We start from the raw sequence: 17683 nt of genomic DNA, 5'->3' as shown, positions 1-17683 counted from the left end.
GAGGTCAGACTGGATGACCTTTGGAGGTCCCTTCCAGCGTGGACCATTCTGTGATTCTATGCAGTGTTAGCCAAGTGACTGTGCTCAGAGCTCTGACTTCCTTTGCACCATCACTGGTTTCAAATGCACCTTTGCCATCTGCACCTGTATGAAGGTCTAAGTCAAAAGAGTGGTTTAGCTGCCCGCAGGTATTTATCCCATCACCACTGCCCTGCAGGGGCTGTGTAAGCGAGCATGCAGTACCATCTCTTGGCCGAACTGGCAACTGCAGTGCGGATGCACGTCGTGAAGTGAGCAGGGAGCTGCTGACTGTCCCTTTGCATCTTTAATCACGCTGAAGGAGGCTGAAAAAAGGCCCATTGGGAAAGGTTTAACACACAAAAGAGACTGCTGCACGCAGAGCTCAAGTGGCATTTCAGCCGGGGAGGATCTGTGATCCTAAATTAGGTCATGGACTCAGGTGTAACCTCAGGGGCACAAGGGCCAGGAGATCAACAGAGGGAATTCGGTGTAAGGGTTTGGTAAGACTTAATTAATCCTGTCCAAATACAACAAAAAAAGCATCAGCATGCACAGCCTGCTGGACTGGGTCAGGATGGAGCTTCACCCAGTCTGATCTGCTCTCTGGCACTGCACACCACCAGTTGCCTCAGAAGAATGTGCCTGAGCTTCACCCCAGCAAGCGAGGCATCACCTCGCAGCCGATGCTGTGCAAGACTTGGCAGCGCTCTGAGCATTCTGCTTCATGATAAATGCTCCTGGGAGTAATCCCCTTCTGCCCATTTGCAGCCCAACATGTCATTAGTGGGATCTGCAGACATCCAAGGTGCTGTCATCCCAGCTGAGCTGTCTGTGCTGAGGTCTCCTCCTGCCCTTGCCATGGCTGATGTAACGCTCAGCATGGTGGCTGACCAAAGGCTGCTTGCTTACTGTGCATTTCCCAAGCTGCATTTCCCAAGCTGCATTTCCCAGCTCATCCATTCTCATCCATTTTGCTTTGTCTGGGGCCCTCTGAAGTTCCTCACAGTTTTTAGCCCTCAGTAATTTAAATGGCTTGATGTCATGGGCAGGTTTTGTGCCCTCTTTGCCCTCCTTACATTGCTGCTGCTTCAAAACTTCACCTAGGTCTTGGCAAGGTTGTTTCTGCTACATCTCTGACATGGGCTCTGAATCTAAAGGGAGAGTGATCCATAGGATCCTTAAACATCCAGCTTGCCTGGATGGTATCTTTCTAGTGCCTGGGGGTTCTTGTTGTTTTACAGGTGCAAACACAGAGCCATACAAAAATGTTATTCCCTATGAAAGCAGAAGCCTGAGATGTTCTGTGAGCATCTCACAACCAGGGTAATAAAAAGAGTTTCCCTTTCTTTTGTGTCTGCATTTCCAGCTCTGCATTCTGGCAGCTCCCTGCATTCTCCTTCTTGGTAGAATGCCTTCTTTCTTTGGAGCCACACAAAAATGCTTCCACTGGGCCTTTTCTGGGTGTCTGTCGTAGTGAGCAGTACCTCCCTTCCACGCTGAGTACCCAGGAGTGATGGATACCAAATGGCAAAGCACTGCAGCCTGGGGGGACAGAGCCAAGTGATCTGAAACTGCCAGCTTGGGCTGGTTCTGTTTGGTCTATTTTGGTGGGTTTGGTGGGGTTTTGTTTTTTCAGAGTAATAATTTCTTTGACTTCCTGAATCAAAGTTCTAGAAACTTAGATCAGGAGAAGAGAATGGGGAAGGATGAGGGGGGAAGAAATATTCCCCATCCTGAGGACCGATTTTAATGTCTCTCAAGGCTGATTCATAGACTCACAGAATGTTAGGGGTTGGAAGGGACATCATCATGTCTCATAGCAGCTCACTTGATTTTGTTGGGGGGTTTTCTGTGATCAGTCAGAATGCAATGAGGGCTGGGGTCAGCCTCTTGGCCATGCTCAGATTTGAGCCGCATATTTGTAAAGGCAAACACTGATAATTAGCCACATTCTGCTCCATCAATTTCCACTGGCTTTGGCAAAAGCTGTCTAAACCCTTCCTGGAGGCACTTGGACATTTGTCTTGGTAACACTCATTAGTGTAATTACATCTTAAAGCAGGAAGAATCTTTATTCCTTGTGCATGCCACTGGCCAGATCTGCGTTTTAGCACCGAACCTGAGCTTAGGTGTGGTTGCTGAGGGCAGTTTCTGCTGCCACCCTGAGAGCCCAGCAAGCCCCGAAGCTTTCAGGCTGATTTCCCTTTGGACAGCAGCCTTCCTTTGCAGGCAGCTCGTTAAGGTGAGATCACTCCAAGCCCGTGTGACAAAGCACAGTGCGAAATAATTTCCTGGGTTGTATTTCAGGAGGAGCACTGCAGGGATTGGGATGGTTTGGTGGTGCTGTGTGCTCAGTGTAATGACAGGCTGCATTCTTGCAAGCCTTAATGAGAATTTGTGCAATTGCATCCCTGCCTCAAGGCCTTTTCAGAGGCTCTTGGAGGATTTGTGTACCAAAACTTTCCAAACCCCTTCATGGCTTAGTTGATAGCTGCAAAGCCACCAAGTTCCCCTCCTGTGCCTGGAGAAATCTGAATTCCTTTGTGCCTGTGTGTGTGTCTCTCTCTCTGTGTGTCCTTTTCAATCTTCATTCCAGTCTCTCTGGACTGACTGGTTATGACAAGCTTCCACATCCCTGGTAAATAATGTGTGGCAGAACAGTGTAATTGTTGTAATGACACAGGAGCTTACATGTTTGCAAGGTTGTTTTGGCTTTAATTCAAAGAAATTTAAATGAGGCCTCCATATGTAATCTGTGTCAAAGGGTCAGTTTGTGTCCATGGAACATTCTTCCTAGGGGAAGCTGGGATTGCATTGCTGGACAGTTGTCAGGAGGCAAAGGTCAAATTATCTGTTAGGAATGTGTTGATCTTTGCTGTTTTGGCTTGCTAACTCTGGAAGGAGTGAATGGGCACAGCACTGGACACGTGGGTGGCATGAAGCCTTCCTCATAGTGGAGAGTGAGCAGCTTTCAGCAGCCTTGTGGAATGATGATCATACAATCATAAAATCATGAAGGTTGGAAAATACCTCCAAGATCAATTCCAACCTTCCACCTAACACTCCATGACCACCAGACCATTTCCTGAGGTGACACAGGTACTTGGTTTTTTTTTCACACCTCCAGGGATGATGACTCCACAACCTCCCTGGGCAACCCATTCCAGAGTCTCACCACCCTCCTACTGAAGAACTTCTTCCTCAGATCCACTCTACCCCTGCTCTCCCTCAGCTTCAAACCATCCTCCCTTGTCCTGTCTCAAGACACCCTCATGAAAAGTCCCACTGCAGCCTTCCTGTAGGATCCCTTCAGGTACTGGAAGGCAGCTTTGAGGTCCCCCTGGAGTCTTCTCTTCTCCAGGCTGAACACCCCCAGCTCCCTCAGCCTGTGCTCACAGCAGAGCTGCTCCAGCCCTTGGGTCATCTTTGTGGCCTCATCTGGACTCACTCCAACAGCTCTCGGTCCTCTTTATGCTGAGGACACCAGAACTGGAGGCAGGATTGGAGGTGGGGTCTCAGTGGAGCAGAGTCAAGGAGCAGAATTATCCAATGATTTCCAGTAGTAGTTCTGGTCCCTAAAACAGTTTAAGGAATGAAAAGCTGACACAGTGTAGGGCATGGTTCCTTTTTATTCATTTCTGCTGCTGTCACATCACTTTGCTTTTGCCTGGCTGCTCTGCATCTCTGCTCCATTATTTCATCCCCTTCTGCTGCTTTCAGCCTCCTGGTCACACATGAAGGCAGAGGTGTTGTGTTTGGGTATCAGGGAACCAAACCATTTCAAAGCAGACAAATTGGAGACAGTGTTAAACACCACACCTGAGCAAGGGGTGAAAGTGAGGGCAGACAATGGGGCACAGACTTAAGGAGATCCTGGTGAGAAACAACCCTGAGGAAGTGAGCAGCCACAGTGTGCAACAGGGAGCAAGAGATCTTAAGCTGCAGAGCCCAGTCTCAGAGGCAGAACTCAGCTGATGGAGAGGTTAGGTCAGTGAGCAGGGGCCACATCAACCATCACAAATCCCTTGATGTCTGAAAAGTGGATGCAAACCAGGTCCACCTGCAGCTGCCTGGTGCCACTTTTGTAGGGAATAATTTCAAACTGGACTGTTGAGCTCTCCAGGGGATCCATTCTTGCCACACTGAAAAAGAGGAAGCATTTGTTAGCTCAAGCATCTGAAAAAGCCTTGCTTTGTGTCCTCCAGAGTGCCCAGAGTTCTAAGCATGAAAAGGAAGAGCCAGAGTCAGTGGCTGCTGTGTTTGCCTGCTCCTAGCACAGGTGGATTTAACCTTCCCTGCTCACTGTCCCTGCAGAACTAATCAAGCTGTAACAGATGTGGGGAAACAGCTGCAGTTCTCAACCTGTGATGGAGAATCAGGGATTGTGCCTGGAGGGCACACATGGAGCGCCTGAGGAGTGATCAGAAAGGTGTCTGGAGGAGCTCAAATCCAACTGCTTGTGTTCCTCTCCACACTCACAGCATTTGCAGCACCCTAGATATGCTCATGATAGATTTTGCTGTGGTAAACACAATTACCTCTTGATTTTATGTCCACAGGTAGAAAAGGCTCCCAGCTGTCCAGCAGAAGGAGACTGATAGCAGCACCAGCAAGCAGAGAGTGGGAGAGTAGGTGCTCAAGAGGGGATTGGACATGGCACTTGGTGCCATGGTCTAGTAGGCATGAGGTCTGTGGTGACAGGTTGGACTTGATGATCTTTGAGGTCTTTTCCAACCTTGTTGATTCTATGATTCAAAGGGCCTCTGTGCTCTGAGTACCTCTGCTGGGGTACAGAAGCTGGGCAGAACCAATGCTGGAGAGTCAAGGGCAGAAGCTAGACCTGAATTTGGATTCAATGTAAATGAAGCCTTGGTGACTCACATCAAGATCCATCTTCTGCTGTGTTGGTTGTTGTTGTTTTCCTCTCACAGTTTCTTGGTATTAACTCCCCCAGAGTTTGTTTATTCTTTTTTAACAATAAGCAGGGAGGAGCTAGGAGAAGACTTTCTTACTGCTGAGATAGCACTGGGCACATTTTGAAGGCATTTCATTGCAGTCTGTGTCCTGGCTCTTTAGCAACTTAATATCTGAAGAAGGAAAGGTCTCCTTGAAGAGGGAAAGATCTCCTTGAAGAGGGAAAGATCTCCTTGAAGAAGGAAAGATCTCCTTGAAGAGGGAAAGATCTCCTTGAAGAAGGAAAGATCTCCTTGAAGAGGGAAAGATCTCCTCACTTTGAAGGACTGTTTGGGTTTCCTTTTGCAAACCACCACATCAAGAAAGTGGTTTGGGGTTTTTGTTTGTTTGGGTTTTGTCTGTTTGGTGGTTTGTTTCTTTTTCAGTTTTTATTCTGTTTCCCCTTTCTCTCCTTCAGTCACCCACTGCAGCACTTTGGAGGTCCATGCTGTCAGTAAAAGCAGGCACTGCACTCCCTGAGTGTTCTGTAACTCAGAGGTGTGAAAGGAGAGCACTGCCACCATGGTGTTTTGTCCAAGCTGGGTGCAGACAGAAGGCTGATAGAATCTTTTTACCACTACCCCACCACCACCACCTTTTATTCCAGGTGAATGACTTCTCAGCCACATAGCCTTTACCTACCTGATTCTGAGCTGCTCCTTGAGCAGGCCACTGCCTTCTGCTCTTAGCACACAGTCTGTCACAGCTTCAGACAGTGGGTTAGTAAAAGTCACCTCCACATTGACAGCTTCGTGTACCACTGCTGCACCCAGGACCTAGAGAGAGAAAAGATTCTGCTCAGCCACTGCACTTGGGCTCACTTCTTTCTTAGGGTTCTGTCTTTTCACTCCCACTGCAAACCACCTGCCCTCTTAGGATCTCCTGGACAGGAGGGAGCCAGCAATTAGTACACAGAAATATTGAATCAGCCATCCAAGGGTGGCTGAGAAAGAGCAGGTCCTAAGTTTTAAACTAGGTCACTGTGCTGTGTGATACTCACCAGAGGGAGAACAGAATGGGAGCACAAATACTGAGGTGGGATAGGTGACTAACTGCTGCAGGCAGCTCAACTCAAACCAGCTTTAGTTAGGCTAAAGGAGAAGCTTAGTATTAGAGAGCATTGAAGGTGTGGGACAAAGCCAAATTTTGATGTCTCAACAAAGAAAAAGAGACTGCCAAGCAGCAACCAAATGTATTAATGACCTTAATATTAATTAACATAATGGAGAAGTCCAGCCCCCTCAGTGCATTTCTCTGTGCTGACTGTGTTTCAGCAAACACAACCATAAAGCCTTCTCGAAACTTAGTCACTAATTTGTTCAGGGGCCTGAACTCTGTGAGCTGACTCTGTTGCTTGCATGCTCCAGCAAAGAAGGTTTTTTTGGCAAGGTCTAGAATCTGGTGTTCAGGGATTGCCAGACCTACAGAGATGAAAACTTTTTTCACCCCTGTGTGTAACTCTGCTTTCCTGTAGGCCACTGGCAGAACGCTTTGGGGTAGCTCATCTTAGTCTGGAGGCTCTGAAAGACTCTCTGAGTTCTCCTACTCCTCTGTGATGTTCACAGGATGGTAGCAGAGAGCTTTTGATCCCATGTCTGGCACAGCAGAACTGTCCAAACCAGTGAATTTGTGTGGGTGTGCTGGGCCATGCTAACACAGAGCTGGCCCCTGGCAGGCAGAGGGCATGGCTTCACCTGTAGCCTGAGAAGTGCTTCTTGCCCATTACACAACAGCTGCCAGAAGACAATCTGAAGTGGAAAGGAAAGCCTCCAGTTCTAATTGTTAGTCATTTGGGAGGATGTTACAGGAGATGCATAGTGCCATGATTCCTGAGAAGGTGAAACAACTTCCTTGAGCGTGGCTACTAATGAGCCTCATGGCCCCAGGCACTACCAGCAAGCCACTGAAGAAGTCTCTGTTAAAAATCAGGCTTCCTAAATAAGCTGGAAGAGAATGATCAGACTTCCCTGGCTAAAGTGAAGGCCTAGGGCTGGGCTAGATCTCTCTGTGTCTCTGGAGGTGATCTCTGTAGTCCTCATAACACTGAAAGCTTGATCAGTGCCCTGTCACCAGGCGCTGGCTGGAATCCCCTAGCACAGCTGTGCCTTGGAAAGCTTTGCTTTTCCTTAGTGCATTCACTGGTGTCACCTGTGTCTACAGCAGCAGGATCAAATCACCCTCAGGCATGGCTTCACTTCCCACACTCCTTCCCATGCCTGCTAGGTGGAAGAAGGGTTCTAGCTGCTGCTTCTCAACAGGCCTGTGTAGGGACACAAAGGGCAGTCACTTTTACCTGGATGGTGAGGAAAGGGTTCTGAAGTACAATGTCTTTTTCCACTAGAAGTGAGGCTCCCTGCTTGGTTTCACACAGAGCTGTCACTAGGATCTTCCTGTCCTCCTTCATAGAGTCTTTGTACTGGGCATAGGAGATCTTGAAGGGAACCTCTTTTTCTGGAATGGAAAGAGAAAACAGAATTTCCTCTCTCATTTTTCCTCTGTGCCTAGGTGCCAGCTATCTGTGATGTGTCTGGCTTCTAAGGAGCCAAGGATACTGTCACCTGGGGCCCTCCATTTGTGGGTGTCCACAGCCAATAGGCAGGAATGGTGCTCAGAGCTGACTTCTGCTTGCCTTCACATCAAACACTACATGGTCAGGTACCTTTCAGCAGACAGTTCAGAGGGTGGATGTTTGTGGCAACCCTGCTGGTTCTGGGCACTTAATGCTCCTTCCTTGCAGAGAAGGCAGAAGTGAAAAGGGGGATTGATTTGAATGCCCTTGCTGATGCAGCTCTTCAGCCTCTGCCTTAAAGAGGGTGCACAGTCAGAGTCTGTGCCAGTGAGGAGGGCACATGGAGAAAACATGTTCATCTGCTGCTGCTGGGGCAGGGGAAGGAGTTACAGTGTGCTGGATGTTAGCTTGAGGGGGTCCTTACAGTCACCTGTGGCACATGCCTCATTTTTCAGCGCTGCCCCTAGAGAGGCAAAGCAAAGACCACTCTCTGCAGGTGCTGTCACTGGCACATTCCTACTCCTGCAAAGGACCTTGGTCATGTTTCCTATTTCAATCTGTCTGTGCCTTGCTTATGGGGAGCTGGTAGCTGAATAATCCCAGGTGCACATCTCTGAGTTGTTCTATCTTGGCAAAAAAGGAAAAGATCCTCACCTAGAACTAATAGTGGCTGTGCTGGGCTCAGGCAAAAGGTCACCCAGCTCAGTGTCCTGTGTGACAGCATCCAAAAGGAGGTGCTTAAAACAGCACAAATATATACATTTCCCTTCTGCTGAACAGCCTTAACCTCCAGCTAATTGCAGGTCATGCACTGCTGGAGCCATTCATTACTTCTCTGTGATCTTGTCAAACCCCAAAGCTCGTTCTAAGCTGTGAGAAGAGGCAAATTACCTTCTTCAGATCCCAGTTTAACAGATCTAGACAGCTGCAAAATCTCTGCCTTCGGTTTTCTTGTGTAGAGAATGGCTGAAGCCCTCAGTTTAACCTTGATGGTCTTGAAATCTGAGATCAAGTTCTTGAGTGCCAAGGTAAGGAGGACGTCCTGGCCCATGACAGGAGGTGCATCAAGGATCAGCTTCCCTGAGATGCTGGGTTTTTGTGCAGGCTGTGTCCTGTTTGGTCTTCTCCTTCTCCTGATTTTATTTCTATTCCCAGTGCTTCTCACACCCAGCAGCTTCAGAGCTTTCTTGTACACCCTCCGTTCCTTGGGGGATCCTGCTTGGGGAGATGAGGTGGTCAGAGAGCTCTCTGCATACAGAGCAATGGAGCCCTAACTGCTCTCAGTAAATACAGGTTAGGAAAGCTGAGGAGGGCAAAGATACACAAGAGGGGAAGCAAAATCTAACCTCAAAGCTAATTTTGCCACAAAAACAAATGAGTCCACGTGGTCCTGAAGGCTGGAAGGTAAGATCTGCCTGCCAGCTTTAGCCAGCTGTTCTTGGGCACCCCTTAGAAGCTGTGAGCAGTATGGAGCTCAGTTCTGTCTCAGGTGGGGCAGCTGCCATCTTCCTTGAAATTCAGAAGGGTATAAAAATACTTCTGGAGAAGTTATCCCCAGGCAGCTCCCCAGGATGGCTCTTGCTGCTTATCATAACAGGAATACTTTCACCAGCTGTCCAGGACAGCTCAGAGTATGTTTCACAGAAGCAGCTTTGGCTCTGCGTTGCTTGCACTTGCATTTCATCCAGGACCACCAAGGCCATATTTCATCACTCTCAGCTGACAGTGAACCCTAAGACTTAGAAAAGTCACAACTAATGAGCTCCAGAAGAAGTAAAGGAATTAAATCAGTGCTCCATCCAGTGAAGGCAGAAATTCTCTTCACTTCTGACCATCAGGGGCAGGACAACAGTTAATAAAGGCTTTACCTTCTGGGTATTTGTAGTTGGCAGTGACATCCACACGGGAGTTGGTGCCCACTGCTTTGGTGCTGATCAATTTTCCAATCTTCCTAGTATCAGAATAAATTCTCTCTTTTCTTTTCTTGCTGTAGTGAATCCAGGTGACATAGTCAGCATTCACTGCTGCAAACACAAAGGAGCTGTCGTAATCCAGGTTCACGTCCCCTTCCTTAATGGCTCTGGTGGAAGCAGGGCCACACTGATATATGCCTGTGTGAGAGGAATCATTGAATTGTTAGGGTTGGAAGGGACCTCAAGGATCAGCCAGTTCCAACCCCCCTGCCATGGACAGGGACACCTTACACAACAGCAGGTTGCTCACAGCCACATCCAGCCTGGCCTTAAACACCTCCAGGGGTGAGGCTTCCACCACCTCCCTGTGCAACCTGTTCCAGTGTCTCACCACCCTCATGGGGAAGAACTTCTTCCTAATGTCCAACCTGAATCTCCCCTCACCTTGTCAGGAAGCATGGCACTTTGCCATGGCTGCCTGTTGGGAAAGAACACAAAGCCTCATGCTGACAGCAACAGGGAGAGGAGGGAGTCACTCCAGGGACACAGAGTGCATTGTCTCTAGGTGTGTGTCACGGTGAGAGCACAGCCAGAGATCCCACCTGCATTTCCTATGCCAGGTGGGAGCACAGAGGAGGCTGTAGGGGTAACCAGGTGCATGCAGAGCTGGTAGATTGATGCTGGGTATTGGCTGTCGAATGCCCCCAAGGTAACGCTGCTCCCGCAGGGAGCACGCAGCAGAGCCTTGTCCTGCCCTTTCAGCGGCAGGCTTTGGAATTACCAACTATTACCTTTGCTTCTTTCCTGGGGTGTTGCATCCAGAACCTGCCATCCATCGTAAAAAGAGCCAAGATCTCTCCTGACGAACCAGCTTTCATTCCACACGTGGAAATTCCTGCAAGGAAGGTAGACCCAGGGGGTCACTGAGTCAGGCAACTGTACTGAAAGGGTGGATGCACTCCTGGTGCAAGGCAGGAAGTAACTCAGGGGCTTCTGAGAGTGCTCTGCTGTAGGGATCAAGGTCTATAACACATATGACATCATTTTGGAGCCAGAGATGAATCACTTCTTGACAAAAATCTGAATTTTTGTACAGTAGAGACAAAATCAGCTGTGGGAGTGGTGGAATAACAGTGGGACAAAGCATCTCCTTTGTTCATTCTGTGCAATGGTGTTGCACCTCTGAACCTCTGCACTGTTGATTCTCTGCTGTGCAGCTTTGGATCACTTGGAAGCATGAGGCAGAGGTGGTTTTTTCAGGGGCATGAGTCAGGAGGTTTTCAACCAGAGGAGAGTGTAATGGAAGGGCTATTAAGAAAAGCAATCATAGTTACCACACACTGTCTTCACTCAGGTGCAAGGTCTTTCCAGAGGCATCAATGTACTTGTCAATACTCAGATTGATGTTCCTGTCATGGGCAGAGTTGAAGTTTGTAATAACTCGAGTAGGTATTCCCAGGGATCTCAGAACTGCAAGACAGAATTCCATCAGAGTGCTGCACACCTCTGTTGCAGACAAAGTCTCTTTCTGGTGTTCCTGGCAGAGCAGTCTGCTGGATGTGTTTTCAGTGGGGAAACAAACCCTCAGAAACTTCCCTCTCAGCTGTTATGCAAGTCACCCCCACCATGCAGAGCTGCTCAGAAGACAGTTCCACATTCTTAGCTGCTGTGTGCTCTCTAAGAGTTAGATTCCCTCATTCCTTTTAATTCTTCATCCTGGTCTCTCTCCAACACCATCTAATCAACTAAACCACGGCACCAAGTGCCTCATCCAGTCTCTTCTTAGCCACTTCCAGTGATGGTGACTCCACCACCTCTCTGGGCAGCACATTCCAATGCCCAATCATTCTTTCTATGAAGAACTTCTTCCTAAGATCCACCCTAAACCTCCTCTGGCACAACTTGAGACTGTGTCCTCTTGTTCTGTTGGTGAGAAGAGACCAACCCCCACCTGGCTACAACCTCCCTTCAGGTGGTTGTAGACAGCAATAAGGTCTCTCCTGAGCCTCCTCTTCTGCAGGCTAAGCAACCCCAGCTCCCTCAGCCTCTCCTCCCAGGGCTGTGCTCCAAACCCCTCCCCAGCTTTGTTGCCCTTCTCTGGACACGTTCAGAGAAGCAACCCTCAGTGCAGGAGCTGGATGGGTTCTGCGCTCTCTCTCTCTCAGAGCTCAAACAGCTTTGACCCTAGAGTCATGGTCAAAGCTCCAGAAATGCTACCAGGCATTTTTCATTCCCTCCTGAGTACCTGTGCACATCACTCCTGCAAAGACCCAGCACTGGCCGTAGCGGACAGGTTTGTACCTCCTGCGGTACCACTGGCGCAGGATGGGGACGCTGCCGCTCCACTCCAGGGGGTTGGTTCCCGAGCCGTACTTCCCACTCCACTTCCCTTCCACTACTCCTTTCTCGTCGTTGCTGTTAACCTGGAAGAGTCCTCCTCGTGACACAAAATTATTTACAGAATGGAAAATAGGCAGAGAGGGTCCTGTTTGTGCCCCTGTCCTCACTGGCTGAGCGCTGAGTCACAGAATGCTGTCTGCAAGCCAGATCAGATGGGAGAGTCTGATCAGAGAAGCAGAGGATGGCTCAGGTTGGAAGGGACCTCAGACCTCATCTCCTCCAATCTCCCCTACCATGGGCAGGGACACTTCTCAACTAGACTCAGCTGCTCAAGGCATCACCCAGCCTGGCCTTGAACAGCCCCAGGGAGGAGCAATTCACAACCTCCTTGGGGAGCCTGTGCCAGAGTCTTACCAGCCTCTTACTGAAGAACTTCTTCCTCAGCACCAGTCTAGCCCTGCTCTGCCTCAGCTTCAAACCATTCCCCCTTGGCCTCTCTCTAGACACCCTCAGCAAAAATCTCTCTGCAGCCTTCCTGAAGGATCCCTTCAGGTACCGAAAGGCAGCTCTGAGGTCCCCCTGGAGCCTTCTCTTCTCTCTTTTCTTTTTTAATGTAATTTATTAATGTCCTGTTAGTAACTCTCTCAATCAAAGCAGAGTTGTTTACTTCATGTTGAGGCTGTGTAAGTGAGTGCTGTCTACAAGGGTGAGAAGGATCACAGCTGGAAAGGAGAAGTCTCAATAAGGAATGTGGTGGTGCACAGAGAGCTTTGCAGTTGCCTGGCTGTGCACTTTGGTTTGTGGGGATGGGGAGTACTGAGGAGGTCTCACTATGGGCTGAAGGAAATGGGTGCAAGCCTCACTGAACCCATGCCCCTCAAGTAACTGACACTAAACACACACCCAGAGCAAATGCTGCCAGACCAGCTCTGTTTCCTCATTTTATGCTTCCCCTGGTGCGTGAAGAGCTTAGCAAATGAATTCAGGATGGACACAGGCTCCCCAGATCACTGAGAAGCTCTCATGGACTGACAACACCTTTGACACTCATCACCCCCCCTGAAAGTTGCTGGAAACTTTACTTCAGCAACGAGCAAACCTGTTGGAAGAGGACAAACCCAGCTTTGGGAGTATTTTGCCTTGAGGATAAAGCTCCACTTTGGCCTCTTCTCTAGCTAGTTTTTGCAGAAGAGTGGGCTACTCATGCCAAACACTGAGGCAGTCACACTGTGGGGTTCATTCCAGGTGCTTTGTGCAGCTGTGGTTAGTCGATCACTTTACCATGGCACTGACAACCCTGCTCACGTAGACAGGGCTGCTTCGGCTGGAGACATCAGCAGCTGGATCCTGGCGGTGGTTCAGGCTTCGGTCCAGTATGGCCAGAGAGATATCAAGGATTCCCTCTTCAAACTGAAATCCAAACAAGCATTTTGTTAAAGGCCAAGTTCATCAATAAGCCCCAGGATAAGCTGCCCACCTATTTTCCTTCTCCTGGCATGATGGGAGCAGGTTGGTCCTGCAGGCATTTTCTGTACCATGAGAGAACTGAAGGCCTGGAGGAAAGCAGAGGCACTAAGCTGCTGGCTTTCCAGAGGATTTTAAAGGCAGCATGTTTGTGAGCATGGCCTGGAGCCATAGCTGCTAGCTATTCATCAAGGCATTACACAGCCTGATGGAACAGCCAAGACCACTCCGGGTCAGGCTCAGCAGGCTTTAAAGCCTCCCCCATCCTGTCATGCCCCTACAGGTAACCCTTCTGTTATGAAAGCTTCACTCTTAGGGGCTGCCTTCATCTCATCTCAGATGATCTGAACTGAAAGAAACCAACAGGAAATTGTTATTATGGATGAGGGTGACAGAGGCTCTGTGTTGGGCCCAGGGAATGCCATTAGGGTTTGCTGTATGGATGTCGGTCAGGCAAGGATGCCACATCACTCAGAGGCAGAAAGCAGATGTGGCCTTTCTTCATTTATTAGTGGCCAGCCTGGTCAGGAGGGCTAATAGAAATGCTGCCTGTGCAACTGCTGCTGCAGCTGGAATGCATGGAGTGGTCAGGGGTGGCTCTGTCTGGCCCCACAAGTTGCAGGACAGCCGTGTGACTACAGATGGGCTGCAGTCGTGTCTGTGTTTGTGGCAGTTCTGCTTGTGACACCACACTGGTTTCCAGACATTCCAGCTTGAGCTGTTTCAGTTTGGGATGTTCTTTTAATGACTTCTGCCCCGTTGCTGAACCAATTGTGTTAGTATTTAGATTTGCCATCCTCAGTACCTAGAGGTTAATGCTAGAACAGCTTCCTTTGCCCTTTGTGAAGGTGAAGCAATAAGTAGAATGTAAACAGTTTGTGCAATAGACCAAAGAAAAGCTAAAACTTTTGCTTAATTTCTTTTGCTTCTGTATCAACACAACAGACAGGGGAATGAGCCTGATGCTGCTGGTATTAATTGATGATCAAGGCACATGTCTGCAAGCAAATCCTGAGTGAGGAAGGAATTCTCAACTCTCACCCTGTGAGGCAAGGATTCTCTCTCCTCAAAAGCCTATTTATCTGTCTTTCTTCTTCTCAAAGCTGTGGAATGGGTGATGCTCTTTACCTGTCCATAGTCCCAAGCTTCTTGTTCAATGCATTTTTCCAGCCCCTGAAATATGATCCCACTGTCATTCAGGACGTACTCCCGGCGCTCCTTTTCATTAGCCATGTAGACATCGTCATCTGGAAGCAGAATGAGAGAGGCTGGCTGAGGGGAAACTTGGTTTGCTGTAATTGAAGCTCCTACTTCAAGGGGACTTCTGGGGAGCAGGTCAGGCTGCCTCTGCATTCAGGCTTAGGACTCCTCTGTAATCACAGAGTGGACAAAAGAAGGCTGCAGTTCCTGTGGAGCAGGGGAGCTGACCATGCTCCTGTCCTTGCACCAGTTTCAGTATGTGTCTTACTGGTAGGTGGTGCTTGGTTTACAACTGAACACTGACACTCAGAGGGAAATAAAGAAAGTGGAATAAGTATTTGCAATACCTCCTGCCTCTGATTCCTTATTTGACAAGCAGGAGGCCAGGTCTGCTGCACAGCAGCACTGGAGAAGGGGCAAATGCTTGACCCTTGATGTTGAGTGAAAAAAGCCTTCCTGTAGCCGTGACCATCAGGTGCATGCTTGACTCTGACACCCAGATCTCCTATCTGAGGCAATCAGTTATTTGAAGGACCATGATACAGCAAAACATACTTGGACACCAGGGATTGAAGAGCAGCACAAAGTGTCCCAGGGGTGTTGCAGAGACCTTGTTCCCAGACACAGTCTGCAGTTTGAGTTTGTATCGTCCGATGACAGCGTTGGCTGGGCTGACTATGGTGAAGTTCATGCAGCCAGGCTCACTGGGCTCTTGGGTTGCACTCCAGCCACTGGCATCCTCCTCAGAAAGGTTAAATATGGCCTTGGTCTGCTGTGATTCTGATGGAGATGGTCCTGGCAGAGGGAGCAAGGACAGCAATTCTGAATTACAGCTGGAGGTGACAAACGTGGGGTCAGTGATGACCCCGGGACTTCAATTCAGTGTAAACTCCCTGTGCTCCATCCTGTGCAGCCCTCTGTGCTATGGGCACAGCTCAGTAAAGGGAGTGCACAGAACCATGCTGGACAAGTGAGGAGGAGGCAAGAGGGGTGTCCTGAAAACCTGCCCCTGTGGAGGCAGGGTGGGCCAGGCACTGGAATGCACATTTCCTTGGGAGTTAGCTGCATGGAGAATTCTTCTGAGGAGCCTTTTGGGGAGATACAGATAGGAGTGAATGGGGCAATGTAGACTGCTCTAGTAACAGGGAACACTTGATGGTCATCAAGGGGATTTTAAACAGGTGAAATAGAGAGTCAGAAGAGGAGGTAAATGGGGGCTAGAGAGGTGGAGCTGTGAGGTGTTCAGGGGCCATAAAATGAAGACAACTTTTAGTGTTGCAGGTGGGCCCTTAGGAGCAGAGATCCAGCCTTGTTTTAGAGTGAGGGTGGCACAAACCTTTGTATTAATTATCACCTTAGCTTTCTGTTGTCCTAAGGTGAGAACTGAACCTCAAAAAGGGAGCTGCTAAGCCTGAAAGGACAAGGAATGCTGACTGATCCAAGGCAAAGCTTAACACCTCAGGAGTGGACTAGTGCGTGGAGCTGGAGTGACTTGGATGTGGGGTGAGTAGCATGGGGAAGTTACCTGTGCTTGCTATAAAGGTGAAGTTTTCCCCAGCCTGTGCTGTACTTTTGAGGTTCAGAGTGATGCTGAAGGCCTGACCTCTCCTCAGGATTGCTTCTCTGCTGCTGTAGTCAGAGGTGTGGTGGGCAGCTTTGTTCAGTTTGGTTTGCCAGTTGACCTTTGCTATTTTCAGGGCTAGAAAGACACCAGGTAAGCTCATTAGAAACGTTGTTCCTTCAAACCTGTGCATCTTCTCAGCTTGTCTAATGCAGTCGTTTTATTAAACAGAGCTGCAGTTCTGTTCTCTAGGGAGTAGAGAACAGAAGAGTCCCCTGTTGCTATTAAGCATTGCAAACCATCAGCTTAGAGGAATGGCTAAAAGAGTTTTTCTGCAGGCATCCCCCAGAGTCAGAAAAGAGACCCATTTGACAATTTATCTTTGATTTAAAAAAAAACCAAACCAAACTAACAAAATCCCTGTGGTAGTTAGACAATTCTTTATTAAAGGTCAAAGAGACTCTTCTGGCATGTTCCTGATCTTCTGTGAGGATCTCTTGTTCCCAGACATGCAAAAGAATTACTTTCCAACCTAGAGAAGACTCCAGGGGGACCTCAGAGCTGCCTTGCAATACCTGAAGGGGTCCGACAGGAAGGCTGCAGGGAGACTTTTCCTGAGGGTGTCTAGAGGCAGGACAAGGGGAAATGGTTTGAAGCTGCTGGAGAGAGTTTAGACTGGAGCTGAGGAAGAAGTTCTTCAGTAGGAGGGTGGTGAGACTGGCACAGGATGCCCAGGGAGGCTGTGGTTTCCTCCTTTCAGGGGGCAGGTGATGCCTTGAGCAGCTGAGTCTAGCTGAGAAATGTCCCTGCCCATGGTGGGGAAGTTGGAGGAGATGAGCACTGAGGTCCCTTCCAACCTGAGCCATTCTGTGGTTATTAAAACTCTCATGAGCAAGAGTGTGCCTGATCCCAGAACCCCTGTGTGACAGCTGTTGGATAGAAGGCTGGCATCTTCCTTCCTGAACTTGCACTTTATCTTCACACATACTTTGTGTCTCAGTTAATTTCCAGCCTTGCTGCTTGAAGCTGAGTGTTATTTCACACTCTGCTAGTAAAAGGCACACAGTGGAGTAGGGAAGGTAGGATTAGGAGTGCTGATGTCTTGGGGCAGTGCTATGAGTTGCTCTGTTGTATCATGCTAGGTTGCACCACCGTTGAAAATGGGACACTGAAGCACAGATCACAAAAGCTTTCAACCTTTCTTGTTCCCTGGTCAATTGAAAAACCCAAACCAACAAGCAGGCAAAGCCAAAGCAGCAAAAGTGCCAATCTCTCTATACATGCAGGCTTGAGAATTACCCTTCCCCACTATGATATTCCAGAGGAATTTTGCCTGGAGGAAGTTCCCTGCCACAGCTGGAGCATGTTAACCCTTTGCAGACTGATGGTGCTGTTAGCAGCACTCTGTCACTTTGCTGAGCAGGGTTTGGTAGCACCACCTCGAATCCCTTGGAACGAGGCTTGCATGTGGGGAAGTCTGTAGGGTTCTGCTATGGAAAGGGTGAGGCTGGGCTTTGAGTTTTCTGCTGTGCTTGCATCCCAGAATCATGTTCTGTGAGTTGTGATGCAGCTGTAATTGCCCTCATTTTTCAGCTTTTTGGAAGAAAGCTGAATGTGTGAGGCTGCAGGAAGGGCCTGGAGCAAGCTGCTTGCTTTTAATGTGTTGAGCATAGCATAAGCTCATTGGTATTTTCAGTTCAATGAAGGGGCTTGTTCCAGCTA

The 17683-nt window shown here is 48.8% G+C and overlaps 1 protein-coding gene across 1 annotated transcript; it reads right to left on the bottom strand.

Annotated features, from left to right (window-relative positions):
* Positions 1 to 4009: 4009 nt before the first annotated feature.
* LOC104301488 (protein-glutamine gamma-glutamyltransferase 6) lies at positions 4010 to 16154 on the bottom strand. Its single transcript, XM_009901867.2, has 12 exons — positions 15926 to 16154; positions 14956 to 15195; positions 14329 to 14447; positions 13018 to 13146; positions 11642 to 11819; positions 10731 to 10866; positions 10188 to 10291; positions 9352 to 9594; positions 8375 to 8698; positions 7268 to 7425; positions 5617 to 5750; positions 4010 to 4163 (listed from the first exon to the last, which is right to left on the bottom strand). Exons 1-12 carry the CDS (start codon positions 16152 to 16154, stop codon positions 4010 to 4012), a joined length of 2148 nt encoding a protein of 715 aa, XP_009900169.2.
* Between the last annotated feature and the right edge of the window lie 1529 nt (positions 16155 to 17683).

This window comes from Dryobates pubescens, chromosome 26 (assembly GCF_014839835.1).
Source record: "Dryobates pubescens isolate bDryPub1 chromosome 26, bDryPub1.pri, whole genome shotgun sequence".
Taxonomy (NCBI): Eukaryota; Metazoa; Chordata; class Aves; order Piciformes; family Picidae; genus Dryobates; species Dryobates pubescens.
The sequence above is the reverse complement of the archived record's forward strand: the minus strand, read 5'-3'. Positions and strand labels throughout refer to the sequence as shown.